Source organism: Morone saxatilis, unplaced genomic scaffold, assembly GCF_004916995.1.
Source record: "Morone saxatilis isolate NCDOM2014 unplaced genomic scaffold, NCSU_SB_2.0 Contig22, whole genome shotgun sequence".
NCBI lineage: Eukaryota > Metazoa > Chordata > Actinopteri > Moronidae > Morone > Morone saxatilis.
In genome coordinates this window covers 4,908,757-4,925,515 of record NW_023339785.1, presented here as the reverse complement: position 1 = coordinate 4,925,515, position 16,759 = coordinate 4,908,757, and the positions used below count along the sequence as shown (strand labels likewise).

Genomic DNA, 16,759 nt, shown 5'->3' with positions numbered 1-16,759 from the left:
GTGTGTGTGTGTGTGTGTGTGATTGTACATGCACATGCACATTTGTTTTTCTGTGTGTGACCCCCATATGCCTCCTGGGTGGTCCCAGCGCCTGGGGTACGTGGTGTATTGCATTTCCAGCTGAGGAGGGAGCCAGGGCTGCTGTGCGGAAGCACTCCGGCGAAGAGCGTGATTTACTGTCCGCAGAGGGCCGGACGTGACTGGCAGTGTTTTCTGAAAAACCTCCTCACGCCCCAGAGGGAGACAACAACCTCCCCAACCCCGTTTGACTGCTAGCTTCCCCCGCATTCTCCAAACCCAAATCACTAGACAAACACAGGCAAGTATGCCACAGTAGAATGAACAGATTCAGAATGCATTTAATGCTTCCTTCTGTCTTTATTACTTTCTGTTGGCTCATTCGGTGTTTAAATAAAGTAAAAATAAAACTCAAACTGAGGAGAAATAGATAATAAATGCAGTACAGCTATAAAGGCTTAGAAGTTGTGTGTCCAATCTTGTGGCATCCACATGTAATTCCATTAGAGGAAGTCTGGTTTCCTAAATGCTTCATAAATGCTTGCTAGCAGTCCAACATTTACCTTTTTTATCTTAGACATTTAGCTATCTTAGCTATATCTAGTCTTTAGCCCTCATTCATATAAATTAATAACAAATATCTATCACTAAACAAGTTGACGAGACATCTGGACAACAGTTTAGGAGCAGTCTAATAATGTCTCTCTGCCCATCAGTCTCATTAAGAGTATCTTAAACGTGTATACGGTGACCAGACGTCCCAGTTTTCAACACTCGCTACCAGAGAGTCCCCGGTCTTCGCCACAATTAAAAATATTCTCGTTTTCAACACTTACATAGATGTTTATCATGTTCTGTCCCACTAATTATTACCTAACCTAATGTAACAACATAATCTGAATTGAGCACATATTTGTCTATGTGTCAATCAGTCAATGTGTCTTTGTTAAGGTTGTCACTAGCCTATGAGTCATGACACTGGCTCTTTCTGACAGAATCTGTCAGTGTGCTGATGGATAGCTGTCATACCTAAGAGAAGAGAAAGTCGGTCTTTTCTAAAGCGCTACAGGATGCTTTCTCCTTCGTAAGGTATGCGTGTTCGTGGCAATCCATGATGTTGAAAGGTGCGGTCAGTTGGTATGCTAAGCGCTGAAATAATTGTCCACCATCTTGATGAAAATGTATATGGATGCATAAGCACATATTTGCACATGCATGAATGATCAAGGTCCCAGTTTGAGGGTTTGAAAATATGAGCATCCTTAACGTAGGATTTGTATAACTAAACTGATGTGTTTGCATCCTCTGTGATCTCCAGGTAGTTAGTAACTTTGACTTTCTGCTGTTTGGTACTGAACCAAGTAGTGTGCAGTGGGTTTTTAGAGCTTTTATTTGGAGACTCAGCCTTGGTACAGCTCTACCTGTTGAGCTGTTTTTAGAGCTATTTTTGCCTAAAACAACACTGATGAGAACAGTGTGAGTGAATCAAAACATTCAAGTTGTGTGTTTTAAAACCAAAACAGTGAGCTGTAAGATGCTGAAATGAACTTAAGTGTTGCGTGATAATTGTAACACTATAAGCGACCCCTTTCACATACACGTAATGATTTTATCCATTGCTGATTTGCTGCAGTGTGTAAATCAGAGATAAAAATGTGTACGTAGAGCTTTGACACTTTGTTACTAACTGCCTATTTGTGTGCGTTTGTGTGAGTTTGACTTGTGGGTAAGGATCCACCCTCACCAAGTCTCCATACCGCCACACATTGCTTGGATCAACTGGCACATATACAACCACACAACACACACACACACACACACACGAACACACCAACAAGTTGATATCTGTTTTTTCCTCCTTTGCTTTCATTGCAAGGAACAAAAGCTAAAAAGAGGCACAAAAACACATCAAGTAGGAACTGCAGTTGTTTCCTTCTGCTCCTCAGGTAACAATGAGCTGCTGGGGGAACGTATGCTCCGACACACGGCTTCCTGAATAATAAAGTGGGGGGACAATATTGCGACGGCTGCGACACGCCAGGGTCATGCACAAGATCCCCACCTTGCACAGCTGCAGAGAAGCATGCACGCATACACACTTTCAACTTCGATTTTAGATGCACGCACACACAAGAAGCACGCTGCGGCAGGGGTTTCACATCCTGCCTTCAGTACAATACCAACCTGCTTATAGATCTGAGAGTACGACTGCTTGAATCAATTCTTCATCTCTGAGGAAAAGCAGAGGGAAGGACAGCAAGGTCCAGTGACTGTGTGAAGTGTGTGCCTGTGTGAGCATGTTTGTGTGTGCATAAGAATTGATGGAAATCTTGATGTCATTAGGGAAGTTTTTGTTTGTCCAGTTTGAGTTGTACCGAGCCCCAGAAACAACTTCTTGACGACAGATGTGTTATATAATCAGCCTTTAATAACAGTTGATCACGGATCAGCCAGTTTTGAATGTAACGTAATGCAAGAGCATGCTCATACCAGATCTATTGAAGTCTGTTTCATCGAGGTCACCTCAGATCCCTTTTAAGCCTCCACTGAGCCCACAAATTACAATGAAAATCTGTGCTTTACATCATATGCACTGACCGAGGGGATCCAGGTTGAACACTGTGATCCTTTAATGAAAGGTAGGTATTTTAAACCTGGAGACAAAAAACAGGAATAGATCTCAGTAAGAAGGCACCATCATCTCATACATTTAGTTTGCAGTAACCAGTATACCATTGCAGAATAAAAGGGCACAACATAGATGACGTAGTCAAAAGAGCCAGTCAGACCTCCGATGGTAGGAAAAAACTATGTTTCATATGTTTGTTTCATGTATTAATTTGAGGAAGGTCTCCTCATCGCTCCACACAAATCCAATCTGTCCAATGCACATTTTCTTTCTATTGATACACAAACCTTTTCAACATTAAGTATCTAAAATTATTATCAGAAATCCCTTAACAGTAATACATCTGTAATGGTGCCAAATGAATTAAAGCCCTTGGCGTTCAGATGCTGTTTGCTTCCTGTAGATCAGTGTGACCCCTAATTATCGGTTGCATGTCTATGCATTGTGAGAAGTTTACTCAAAGAGTGATTTTGCCCATATATTGTTCCATTAGAGTATAAAAGAGCCTAAAGATGTAAAGTTATACAGGATTTCAGAAAAAAGAAGCAAAGATTAGTTAGATCTGAAATATAAACTAACTGTATTGATTTTATTTTTTCTTATTTCCCATGGGGAAATCCTTTCATGACCCACTGGGTTCATACGGTGACCCCTGGTCATGGGCTCTCCGACCCCCAGGCTGGGAACCATTGACCAAGAACAGTGGTTCCCAACCTTTTTGTCTTGCTTTTTGTCTTGCTTCTTCTCCAAAGCGAAGCAATGCCACAGCTATTCTTTCTCATCTTGTTTCATTTTTACAGTTCTTAGAGTCTCAGTCTCTCCAGTATTTCACAAGATATATATAAAGAGTCAAAAAAATACATGTGTGGCAGAAGAGTTTGTTCTTCTAAACTGTTTTGACAATCATCTTGCGAGCACATGGAGGTCTCCAACCAATGGATTGGAAAGCACTGCTCTAGATGACCTCAGAATTTAAGTCATTTTTTGATGGTCTGATAATGTTTGATGAAGGGAATAGTGTTTGAACAAAAGTTAAGTACAAGCTGAATCACAGTACAGGTATCTCAAAACTTTATTCAGAGTGAATAATTACATTCCATCACTGTTTCGCTGCTCGTTGCTGCAGGAAGAAAGGTCAGACCCTCTCCAGCTGAACTGTAGTAACCCGAAATGAGGACCTCTAGTGGGTAAACATTATATTGCTGGGGAGGTAAACAGCCCAATTCAAGCTGCAAGCAGTGAATGTAATGTCAGCAGGGAGGGCAGATACCCTGACCTCCATTCAGATACACTGATCTGAATTCTACTAGCACAGTGAAACGGATAAAAAACGTGCATGGCTTAGTCAGCTTCGCTTTAGAGAGATTTTGTGTGTAAGTGTCGTTATCTTTCTAACTTTTGAATCCATAACCCTGTCAGGATTTTTACAAGACTCAATGTCCCCGCAACAATTAAACCACGTATCTCTGTAAATCTCTTTACAGTTGTGGATGCTGACCTTCTTGTGTCTCAGTAACTGTGTCTGAAGTGGACATGGCTTCCATCATGGTTCCTTGCATGTTGACAGATTTATGTACACAGCAGAAAAATGTACAACCTGCACGCCAGTAACTCTATTTATAAACATTTATCTGACAGCGTTTCTGTTGTATCTGATGTAGCTCCTCGCTACGTTATTCTGACTGGGCTTTATGTCAGACGTGTGTCAGCACGCACACTGTTACTGGATAGGCCGACACAGATGGAGCCATTGTAGAAGTCCCAATGTTTCATTTGCTTGTTAGCTGCAGAGCTGCTGCACCTCGGCTCCACGTCTGATTCACATAGCTGAAACTGTGTTGCCTTTCAGCTATTAGAAGATGCAAAAAGTAATTTTTAAACTTATTAAACTTCCTATTTATTTAATATTATACTTTAAGTAATTTAGATTTTAGGTTTTTATTTCCCTTATACAAATTGATGGCCTTATGATACAGAATATTATATAAAGCACTCAAATTTGTGATGCTGAGCTATATAAATTAAGTTGACTGCAGATCCACAAAGCTAACTGACATGCATTATTAAATGTAATAAATCAAAAGCAGTACAAGAGCTGAGCAAAAACCGACATTTTGGCTTAGGGGCCTTTATTGCCAATACACTGAATGTGTGCCCTCTTATATCTTTACAAAACCTTTTAAAAAGCAACTCGTCTGTACAACAAACCAGACTGTTCCCTGATCCCAGTACAGTAAAACAACAGTTTAATATGAAAGAAGCATAGATACAATTAACTGGGCTAGAGTTGCGTTCCTAAACTGGGGTCCCAAGGTAGATTTGTGATCATTAAAGGGACTGATTTCCCTCTAATATATAGAGGAAGGAGGATACTTTCAGGCCTCTTAAGATTCCTAAAATCAAACTTGAAGCCCTAACCTGTGACAAGGAGTCATAAATAGACATTGCTTCCTTTGAGTGATCACAAGCCAAAAAGGTTAAAAGTTCATTGTATTAGAATTTTCGGATTCAGATCAGTTGAGAACATTTTAGAAGACAAGGCCACAGCTGACTGTTAAAGAACCTGTGATTCTGTTGTGAATGCCGTACGTATAAAGAAGAATAAATGGGCTCATTAGGTGCTGATTCAGACAACAAAGAGATGGCCAACAAAAGGAATTCTTTTTATATTTTTGCAGGATCCCTGAAGAGATTTCCTCCAATATAACCACATAGGCATTTATTTCTTCTGATCTTATTTCCCCAAACGTTACATTGACCCTGTTCCCAGCTCGGCACAGATTATACAAAACAGCTCTTCATAATGAATCCCTCCAGGTGTTTTGTGTGGTATTGGAAGCTATCATGTGGTCTCGTGGAGCCTCACAGACTCTGGGCGTCTCTCTGTCGTCCTGTTGGCGTTCAACTGATCCCAGTGCTAGCAGATGACTCATTTCCACAGTCTAAACAGTGCAAATTGTGTGTGTGAGGGCGCACGTTTGTTTCGAGTGTGTATGCGTGTGCGTGCTTGTTTGGTTTGTGCCACATCCGGACACACTGTTTACAAGCCTCTCTAAACAGGGGAAGCCCACTGGAACAAAAAGGCCCAGTAAAATTGATTATGCGGAATAATAAACACCACTCTGCACTTTGTCAGCTGAAAGCTTCTCGGTTAGCCTCTTATTTGACGGCAAAGATCAGGCTCAATATTTAACATCCACTTCTCCAACTTATACTAAACGGCCTAAATGATTTACTCGGCAATTGTGCAAAGTGATTTGGCTAACACACTTCAATCCGCCAAACCTAAATACTTACTACACTCTGTAGAAACAAGGAAGAAAAACGGCGTCAAAAATGAGCTGAGTTTTGTGTGTTTGACATAAATTCTGCAGTAGAAGACTAAATGGGCCAAACACTGCTAAATGTTCGCTGGTGTTTACAGCGGCAGCCTTGCCTTATAAAGCGCTTTTCCCTACTTGTCTGTCCTTTTAAAGACACTTCAGGAATTTCAGGACAGATCACATAAATATCAGTCGGATCAGCATGTGAAGTTTATTTGAGGCCTCTGTTTATAAAATCCGGAAATGTGCTGCTTGTACTCCTTAACCCCAGCACTTACCTTTACCCAGTGACAGCTGTGTGTGTGTGTGTGTGTGTGTTTCTGCAGCATGTACTCTATATGTGTGTATGCCTGCACACGTTTCCGCATGTTTGGAGTGTATGAGCATGTGTATTTGTCTTTGTCATCTCTGTGTTTGTGTGTGTGTGTGTGTGTGTGTGTGTGTGTGCACTTTAAGAGCACATATTATTGCGGTGTTTCAGCTCCGGGAACAGATGTTGGGTATTGTAAATACAGGTGCAAAGAGTGCTCCGGAAGCCCCGGCGAGTAATGAAAACGTTCCTGCGGCTGTGTAATGCTGTAATGGCCAAAGTATTTCACAATTCATCTGAGGACAGCGTCGCTGGAGAGCTTGGTGTTCGAGGCATCGCTACACAATGCATCACAATGCTACACACAGTCTTGATTCTTCCCTGTTGAAATGTGGAATGCACTGTTGAAGTGCAGATGGGCTTCTCTTGACACACCTTCCTGGACTCCTGGGTGATGATCCGCTGTCTCTGACAATGGAGCTCTGTGAGGTTTCCCTTTTGAAGTCTTCTTCTACCTCTGTACGCTTCATACCTCAATTTTTTTTCTTCCTCCCTGGAAGTTGGGGGCAAGTCTCGGAGTTTACTTGGAGTTGCATGAATGAAACACATGTTTATTTAGTTTTCCTCCACGATAGCTGCACAGTGCACATGATACAGTGTAGTGTCCCATAGTGCATTATCCTAGAGAAGCCTCAGTGTGAATTATAGTCTGACCGATACTGGGTTTTTGAGGCCGATACCTGTTTGGGAGTTAAAATCTAGTATTGGCTATTATTAGTTTTTTTTAAACATATATATGGAGGAAAAAGTGAGAGAAACACTGTAAACATTTACAGTACAAAATACTTGGATCAAACTTGGATCAACAAGGCCTGAGTATCAGTTTTGGACATCCGTCTGCAGGGGTGTTTTATTGGGTTGCGGGGTACAGTAAGGGCACATATATCCCGATGCATTAATTGGACAGAGGTAGATGCTCAAATTTCTGGTTTGCTAAACTCTGACCGTACTCTGTTATGGAACACAAACACAAGTCCCATTCATTGCCTTTTAAGATTCTCCCTATCCTGGTCACTGATGGAAGCTGATTTATGGGTCATTTGATGCTCGTTGAAACTTAATGTTGGCTTCATCAAAGACTGTAAGAATAGGAAGATTCATGTCTTGTCTTGAAGGTACTTGTGGTATCATCAAGTATCTCTTGAGTATAATATTTTGTATTCTGGGGTTTGATTCTTTAGTGGAGTGGGCCAATTTTGTGAGAGGCCACGGAGGTGACCCCTGAAGAGAGGGCCTTGATTTGGGAAAAGGTCTGTTTTGGTCCTACATAATTAAGACCATCCCTTTTGCGAAACCACAAATAACCATTCTCCCCTCGTCTCCCTGGCCAATTTCAACTTTGTGAAATGAGTTCTTCCGTCTCTTCCATACCTAGTTTGGGCCCTGGTGTGATGTTTTGCAAATGTGCATTCTTGTACATTTAGGGGGCCCCTTTTCTCTCTCAATTTCCACCAAGTCTCTGGCGAATTCGAAGCATTCTGGAAAGGAGGAGTGCAAAAAAGAAGAAGAAAATGAGTCCACATAAGGTTCAGATTAAATTGTGTTGTGTTGCCTCTCTCTTTTTTTTTTCCTCCTCCCTTCCCATCGGATGTTTTCATAACTAAACCAAATGTGTGCTTGGAGTCAGCCAAGAGCAGTCAGGAGAGAGAGAATCCCTAAAGCAAAATGTTAAAGTCACATCGTTGAATCAAGTTTCCGCTGCCCTCTGGGCGTCCAGGCTGGACTCAGAGCTCTGCGGCTTATGAACCCTCTTTCCCCTCTGGTCGGGCTCTTTCTGTGCGAGGCTTTTCATTACTGCTGGCAAAGTGCACTCCAGACCGTTTCAGATTATTCTTGGTGAAACATTTATTAAACATTTGTCAGCTGCATTTTTCAGTCCCCAGGGCTTTTATGTAGCTGTACTACTGACTAGACCCTTTAAACTAGCTGTCAGTCCATGCTTACTGCAATAAAAAATCTTCTAGCTGTGCAGGATTGGGGATTGAATTTTAGAAATAAAACCTTTGCCGAAATGTAGTGTCTGCAAGGAAAAAGTTTAGGAAAAAAGCCAACCAAACAAGGGTTTTACTCGAATAAAGCATTGTTTCTCTACCTTCGCATGACACCTATCAATGCTAAACCCTTTTCTTACTGAGTTGCATTTGTTTTTGAGCACATGGTTGTAGATTTCTTCCTTTGTGGGTCTTCTTCGGCTGTCCACGAACCCTCTTTTAGAACATGATCAGTACACAGTCGTTTCTCAGCTTTTCCCCCCGTTCCATCATCCTCTCACCTTTTGAAGGGAGCGGAGGCCCTCCACCTTGACAGGGCAGACAGCTGATGGTTTGGGGTTAGTGCATATGGTGTTGTGGCTGGTGCTCCTCTCCCCAGCTTCCTTCCACATCCTGTCCTGTGTTGCCTTGTCCCTTCCACTCGGACCAGATGTTTTTGTGCAGTCTAAGCAGCGCCGGTCTGAAGCTTTAACGCAGATGAAGAGCTGAAGCGCCAGCCAGGTGGAATGATGGGATGTTTAGACCTCTGGGGATCCAGAGTGAGAAGGAGGGTGGGTGGACGGGGATAGAGAGTGAAAAAGCGAGAGAAAGACATCATACACCAGGGAGCCGGGACTGGGGAACACATTGACCTCAGCTTGCCGTGCGCACAGAAGACAAACCTGCTTACATTAATTGTGTTACTCTTTCACCTCTTCTTCTCTTCCTCTCTGTCTGTCTGTGTCTCTGTCTGTCTGTCTGCCTGTCCCTTGCCTAGTCGGAAAGGTCCTGGAAAATATAAACAGGATGCAGTCATGTCTGATCGTAAATCCCCTCTCGTCTGCTCCCTGGCCCTGCGCCCTGGACCACGTCCGTTCCCCTCCAGCCCTCACCAACCCAGCTCCCGCCCAGACACCCCCACCCCGACCCCTTTAGCTCAGAAGACGAAGCCAAAAGTTTCTGCGTGTGTGATGTGTGCATCAGGAATAGTTGTGTGTCTAATATAGTGTTACCCAACTGTGGGGTTGGAAACGTGGTTGTGGGCTGGTTTTGTAACTAGTAATCATTGTTCACATTTAACATGTAATTCACTCACAGAAGACCTGTCCTCCCACCTGTAGGGGTTAAATCTACACAGCTGGACGCAAGCTGATGCACACATGGCGTTTTCTGGAGTGTTGCAGTTCTACTTTTTAATGATTGCATGTGATATTGCAACCAGACCTACCTGCAGACCCTGTTTTTCTGAGATGTGATGTGGAGGAAATTACAAGCAGAAAAAGACCAAAGATTCCTTGTGTGCTTGACTGATTCTCTCAGTGAAGTTGCAAATGTTTGTGTACCGTTGCAGACTTCTATCTTGGCTAAACTCACCTCAAACAAAATCTGAAATAACATCCTATGCTGAGGACAAGCTGCAGAGAAAGGTCCTTAATCAATCTTCATTTCCCTCTCTGACAGAGATAACTACTTGAATGCTCCTATAACAGGGAGGTCATTGATCTTCTCACTGACTGTGCAAGGCTCCAAGGAGAAAAATAAGTTCCTGCAGGAATGGTTACATAGCTTCCTTTGAGCAAGGCACTTTACCACAGCTGCTTTTTGTCCAAAAATAGAAAACCATGAAGTTTTTCCGGGCAGATCCCCAGTGACAGCGGGTGAGCGGTCGCTGAATAAAGTTGGAAAGTCAGAGGAGCCTCTGGTTTACTTTTAACGATAACATAATTGTGCCTTAACATAGAAACCCTGGAAGCTGCTGGATTATTTGGGGGATACTGTAGGTTTTTACATGGCCATTACCTAATTATTTCAATTTTATATAAAATTTTACATTTCAGTCTTCCGGCAATGTCCCTCCTTGTTTAATATGTGCAGTATTTTGCTATTTTATGAGCCTTTAAACTCGTGGTTCAATCATTCAAAAATGGACTATCTGGATCATATTTCATGCCTCACTGTACCAAAAACAACACCCTCCCCACCAACACAGCACTATGGATCTTTGGCTGCAGGGCTGATTTTGGTCTTGGCGCCCACTTAGCTCCAATTGCTATGGAAAGGAAACCAGTTAACCAAATTAGCTATGTAATTTGTAACAAAATGATGCATCGTAGCTCACCATTAGCAGAATTTTAAGCTTGGTAATTCTCCCCATACTTTTTTTGTGTACACAGGCTTGTACCTGTTGTACCGTGTTTTCTTTTTATCAAAGAACCACATATTCTAACACATCTGCTAATATTTTGTACAGACAACTTAATCCCGGATGTACTTTGCAGATTCATATTAGCATGGTGGAGGAAGAGCATGCATGTTTAATAACCCTTCCTGTAAATGAATACCATCTTTTTTGTGACTTCTGCTTGTATGTCCGTGCTCACTCATCACCTCCACGAGGCAAGACAAAGGCTCATTCTTAATATTGACGCATCAGTGTTTGTATTGCTGTCTTCTTTTTGTTCAGATGCTGAAGTCTCTGGAACTGAGGGTATTCAAACCTTAAGCGCTTCAATTACACTTCCCTTCCCTTCGGCCTACTCTCTCTCTCTCTCTCCCGAATAATGCATGCCCAATTATTTTCGTGGTCAAAAGGGGAATTAGTGTTCATTTTGAGATTTGCATTCGCTAGGCGTGTACCATCACAGCGTGTACAAGCCTGAATGTTTTGAGTAAAAAGTTGGACTGGGTGCATGTGGGTTTGGAATGAAAACCCTCAAGCCACAACGACACTAGCGTTGCTTCTTCAGGCACACAAGCACCAGTTTCATATCCTTTTTTATGCCTCAAATCACAGTCTTTTATTTTCCAACAAATCACCTTTTTTGTTGTACAACTGAAACCTGTTTTTTTGTAAACTTGACTGATGACTTTCAGCCATGGTATTATTCTCTTGGTTCAGCTACATTTTGTAACTTTTGCTCAAGTCTGTGTCAAGTGTGTCAGTTTGTATTGAAGCATTTTTTTCCTCTGTTGATAAAAAATTAAAATAAACTTGTTTTTTATTCTTCTGGTTCAACGAGAGATTTAAAATGTGTAAACCCTCTTTCTACAGGTTTGCATGCCCTGAGGCGAGCACTGGGAGGTTCCCACAAACCATCAGATCAGCAGCTGATGGGGACGGTGACCGTCACTCTGCAGGACCTCCAGTGGGCCATGTCCGTTGTGAAACCAAGCGCCATGAGGGAGGTTGCTATCGATGTCCCTAAGGTACAGTAACCTCTGTCAATCACAGCTGCTTCTCTCTCCCTCTTTCGCTAATGAACAGTCTCTTTTTGTCTTTAGGCTAGTCAGAAAGCCAACAACATAGTTGTTTTTAAACTCAATAGACAATACAAAAATGTCTTTGCCTCATCCTGATATTGATACTAAGCAAATTTGGTGGTTCCTTATTGCATGAATGAAGCTGTACACAAGTTGTTGAAGAAGGTTTTTGTTGTTTTGTTGCACACTGAAAACACTGGTTCCCCAAAAGTACCATTAGAGAGTACTAGTTCCTGAGCGGGTACGTTTTTGCAGCAGGAACTATAGCAGAACAAAATTTTCTTCCTGGTTCCATCAGTTGAAACATTGTGAAGGTTCCCTGAACTGGTTCTTGGTCCTCTGGAAAATTTCCCGTGGTGGAAACCAACTGTAAGTGTGAATGAAAGGCTGTCTGCAGTTATTGTGGTCACCGAATAAAAGAAAAGACATAAAATTGGAAAATTGATGCTTTCCAGGCCTAGAAAACTGACAGATATAGTTTCTAAATCTTTCCAAAATGTGTCTGTGTTTTTTGTTAAGGAGCTGAGAGATGCAGCTGGTCAAGTAGAGTTTATCAGCATCTTTCTTGAACAGACATCACAAAGTGCATTACAATAAAAGACAAAAGCAACAGACTGAAAAATCTAAATACTAAGCCTAAACAGGTGTGTCCTGAGCTGCTTGATCTGTAGTCCAAATAGAGTGAGTTCCAAGGTTTAGGGCCCACAACCACAAGGTTTTCAGCCTGGAGTGAGCTACAATGAGCCAGAGGATCTCTGAGATCTACTGGTAGCTAACAAATGTCCGAATTTGAAAGAGAGCCCGTGTAAAGGAATCAAGATTTGTGTTTCATAAGACATTTTAGAGGACCTGGTCAAAAACTTGCAGCGGCATTCTGAACCACAGATTACAGATTTCTTGTTAAAGGACCAGTGGGTAGGATTTAGTGCCATCTAGCCGTGAAGTAGCAGATTGCAACTAACTGAACACCCCTCATGTCTGTATTTGACAGCTTGAGAATGAGAATAGAAAATGTATGGGAGAAACTTGGTGGCTGTGAAACTCGTGGAGTACACGCAAGGCCCTATCCTAGAGCCAGTGTTTGGTTTGTTCTGGGCTACTGTAGAAACATGGCACTTCAACATCACAGATGATGAAGAAAGGCATAAAGTGCGGTAAAAAATGAGAAAAGTATGAAAACAAAACGATCACCGCAGCTACACACTCTGTCAATGTCAACAACACGTCCATTCGCTCGCTGAGAATTCTCCGGATAACGACCTGCTCCATTCACACATCGCACTTTAGAATAGGGGGCTGGTATGGTTACATACATTTAATTTCTGGTGCAACTCATTTGGACATTTGCGTGCACACGTTGCAGTGCATGTGTGAAAGGGTCAATACAATAGACTACTCAAGGAAAAAAAATCATTAAAAGGCACATGGCATCATTGTTAATGACACAATCTGCATTGGATCCTTTGTTTGTAATCGGCATTAGTTTTGTCTCAGTTGCATTCAACCTTGCAATGGCCCCGCGAGGAAGCAGACTGGTTTACATCACACAGTCTTTGCTTCATTTAAAGTACACAACAAATTTATAACTCAAACAGCGTCACCGCTTATTGCCACAAGAGAAACGCTCATCAACAGCAGCCATGCCTCCCCTTTCCCTCTAATGCACATTCAGAAAATCCCTTAACTACTCTTTGGAACACTGACCACTGAATCACCAGCACTTAAATGATGGAGGAAGAGTGGAAATGACCCTGTGGCCATTTTACCTTCCTTTGCAATGAAGATGAATCATTTTGCTCTCAGCAGATGAAGGGAGAGAGAGAGAGCGAGGGAGGGAGGGAGGGAGGGGAAGGAGGGATGAGAGGACAGTGGTGAGACTCCAGGATGTTTTGGAGTTTGCATGTGCAAGACATAACGGACAGGAAGAGGGCTAACATCATCCTCCACCGGTAATTGAAAGCAGATCGGGTCGCTGACGGTTCCTGCCAGCAGCCAAAAAAAGAGAAAGAGAGGAGAAGAAAAAGATGGAAACGTCCTTCCTATCCCTTCACCCCCACCCGCCTCCCCTCTTCTCTCTGCAGCACTCTGCACTGAGCTCACCCAGAGACGTTCAGTCCTTGCGGCCGGTTCCTGGAAACAAGAGAGAGGAGTGAGTTTGGTTTTGGAATTTTTTTTTTTATCCCCCTAGCGCAGCTCAGCTGAAAGGCCAGCCGCAGAGCCCCGGACTTGATTATATCCACATGAGTGCAAACATTTGTTTCTAATCCATTTTATATAAGAAACTTCCAGTGGTGCCGGATGAATACACGCCTTGAGTTCCTCGGAAACCTTCTCAGATCACGTATCTAGAGACTGGAGTTTTACAGATTATGCCTCTTGATTTATGTTATATTTATATGTAAATAAATTGAAAGTTCACTCTTAATCCTTTGTTTGTTTTGTGACAAGACATCCTTCCTCTTTTTGACATCTTTCTTGTTTACCCAGCATTGCTTTTTTTAAATAATCATCTTCCACTCTGCAGCCTGGCTTTAATATTTTCATTTGGCAGCTGTATAACAAGCCTATTTATTCCTCCTTTTAAAGTTACTCCTCGTCTCTCTTGAGCTTTTTTTTGTCTAAGAAGTTCCCCGCACCCTCCTCTCAACTCCATCAAAGGGCCAGAGCCTGAGAGGCCCCTTGTAAAGTTCAGAAAACAACAGTAAAAGATAATAACTGGGTCTCGTACAAAAAGGAAGGGAGGGAAGGGGGAAAAACGCAGCACAGCGAGGTGTGAGTCAAAACATTGCCTTCTAATTCCACAGACGCTTCATTCGTGACAAAAAGCACCTTGCAATTAATGTTACTTTATATTGTTATTTCTTACAATGACTCCATAAAGTCTGCAGAGACTTAACACAAAAAAAATGCACCAAAAAGGGGGAAGATGAGACTTTACAGTGTTGTGTTGCACATCTGCTTCCTCGGTGGAAAGAGGCAAGTGATTGATTTGTGTTCACATGATTGGCAGGTCTGAGGATGTTGTCGGTCAACTCAGACGCTAGAGGCCTTTAAAGCCCCAGAACTACTACATCTGGCTCAGGTAGCAGCTTCAGGATTGCAGCTTATTCTAAGAATTTGTTTTAATTTATTTTCTGTACCTGTTAACCCACTAGTTTGACTATAAATTGTTGGGTAAGCTGTCATGTCACAAATCATAGAAATGTTTACTGAAGTGTGACATGACAACTTTTGTGCAAGGCCTTCGTTTTTTTCCCATCAGGATGCAAATTATTGTTGTTTTGCTATTTTAGGTCATTTGTTTCAGAAAACGTATGCAGTATGAAAGTCACACGGCAGAGCCTTGAAATGTACCTAAGTGTATAAAAGTATACATTTAGTTCACTTAGTTTTTTGTTTAGGTATAATTTTAACTTATACTAATGCAGTTAAGTAGATACTTGACTGAAAGAAACTACAGGACACACAGCATCCTGTTGTCCATGTTTGATTAAAGGTCCAGTGTGTAACAGGATCTATTGGCAGAAATGGAATAGAATATTTATTGTGTGTTTTTATTAGTGTATAATCACCTGAAAACAAGAATTGCCATGTTCTTATTACCTTAGAATGAGCCGTTTATATCTACAGAGGGTGCGGGTCCTCTTCCCCGGGGGCAGCATGTTGCACCACCATGATTCTACAGTAACCAGAACGGACAAACCAAACACTGGCTCTAGATAGATCTTTTGTGTTTTTTGTGAGTTTTGCAACCCCTGTAGTTTCTCCTACACATTTTGAAGGTGAGTGGTATTTAGTTGGTTGCATTCTGCAACCTCACCGCTAGATGCCACTAAATCCTACACACTGGTTCTTTAAGATTTAAGATTTTTTCTGGGCTTAATACAACATACATTACAGAGTGCAGCATATAATATACATATTGTAATGTGAACGCACCAGCCACATTAATGTCCAGTCTTGTCCAAATCATACACATAGCCACAAACACGACAAAATCTGAAGGTCCACTAGTATATTTTGTAGCTGTCACCAGTATTACACTTCTTCATCAGCAGATGGAGCTTACCCAGCGGTCATTAAACTGTATATGTTCAAAATGTCTTTTACTTTGAGCTCTGGAAGTTTTCTAGTCAATGCTTAACTTCATTGATATGATGCTGCCAAAAGCAGGCGAGTAAGTAATTATATTGTCTCTTGCATATCACTTCCCTATAAATGCTTTCTACTGTTGGTCCAACCACAAAACATTTTTTTGCTTTGCATCTGAGTTCCTCACCTATCTCTTTAGCCGTCTGTCTCTCGCTCACCTGTTTCCTCAATTTCTCTCTCTATAAGCTCGTTTTTCATTGCTTTTATCTCTCTGAACTTTTTATTTTATTTCATTCCTCTCTGGGCCTTCAGATGAGCACTCTGGTTCGCTTGCCTGCTTCCGGCCTATCTTCTCATCTCTGCAACACTCCCCTCTCTCTCTCTCCCTTCCTCTCCTCCCTCCCCTCCCCTCCATCCCTCCTTCCCCCTCTCTCGCTCGGCACTGTCCATAAATTGTTCGGTATTTACAGTATGTGGCCAGACGCCAGGTTTCCATTAGGTGCTTCGTTCCCCGGAGACGGCGCCGGTGGCCTGGGATGTGTTACCTCTGGATGGAGAGCAGGAGGAGGGTGAGGGGGAGAATGAGCACGAGAGAGAGAGAGAGAGAGAGAGGAAGCAGTGAAAAGGAGGGGAAGGGAGAGGGGTAAACTGCAGGATTTAAGGGAGAGAGCAAGAGATAGCGTGATAGTGATAATGATAAGAGCCAGAAAGATGAGGGGAAAGAGAGTGAGAGGAAGGTAAATTAACATTGCATTTACATGCACTTACTGTAAGTAACCTGGTAACTGTTGGCTTTCTGCAGTTATCTGATTAGGACTGTAACTAAGGATTATTTTGATTATTGATTATTGGTTAAGTCTAGAAAATGTCAGAAAATACCGATCATTGTTCCCAGAGCCCAGATGAAATCATCAGATAGCTTGTTACAGTCCAAAACTAAAGATATAAACTATTCATATTCATACAATTCATATAAAATTAATCAATTTAATTAATCTTCTGTCAATGACTTATTAATTAATAAACAAATAAATCCAGCACCTGATTTTTTAAATGTCATGTAGCCTCCACAATAAACCCAGTTTCAGTAATCAGG

General features: G+C 42.0%; 1 protein-coding gene across 1 annotated transcript in view; it reads left to right on the top strand.

Moving 5' to 3' along the window:
- The window catches only part of spata5 (spermatogenesis associated 5), a gene marked incomplete at its 3' end in the record, with an annotated part of 89,868 nt that overhangs the window by 8,545 nt on the left and 64,564 nt on the right, over nucleotides 1-16,759 (top strand). The window contains 1 exon segment of the mRNA XM_035669584.1: nucleotides 11,363-11,517. Coding sequence (XP_035525477.1) covers nucleotides 11,363-11,517 — 155 coding nt within the window.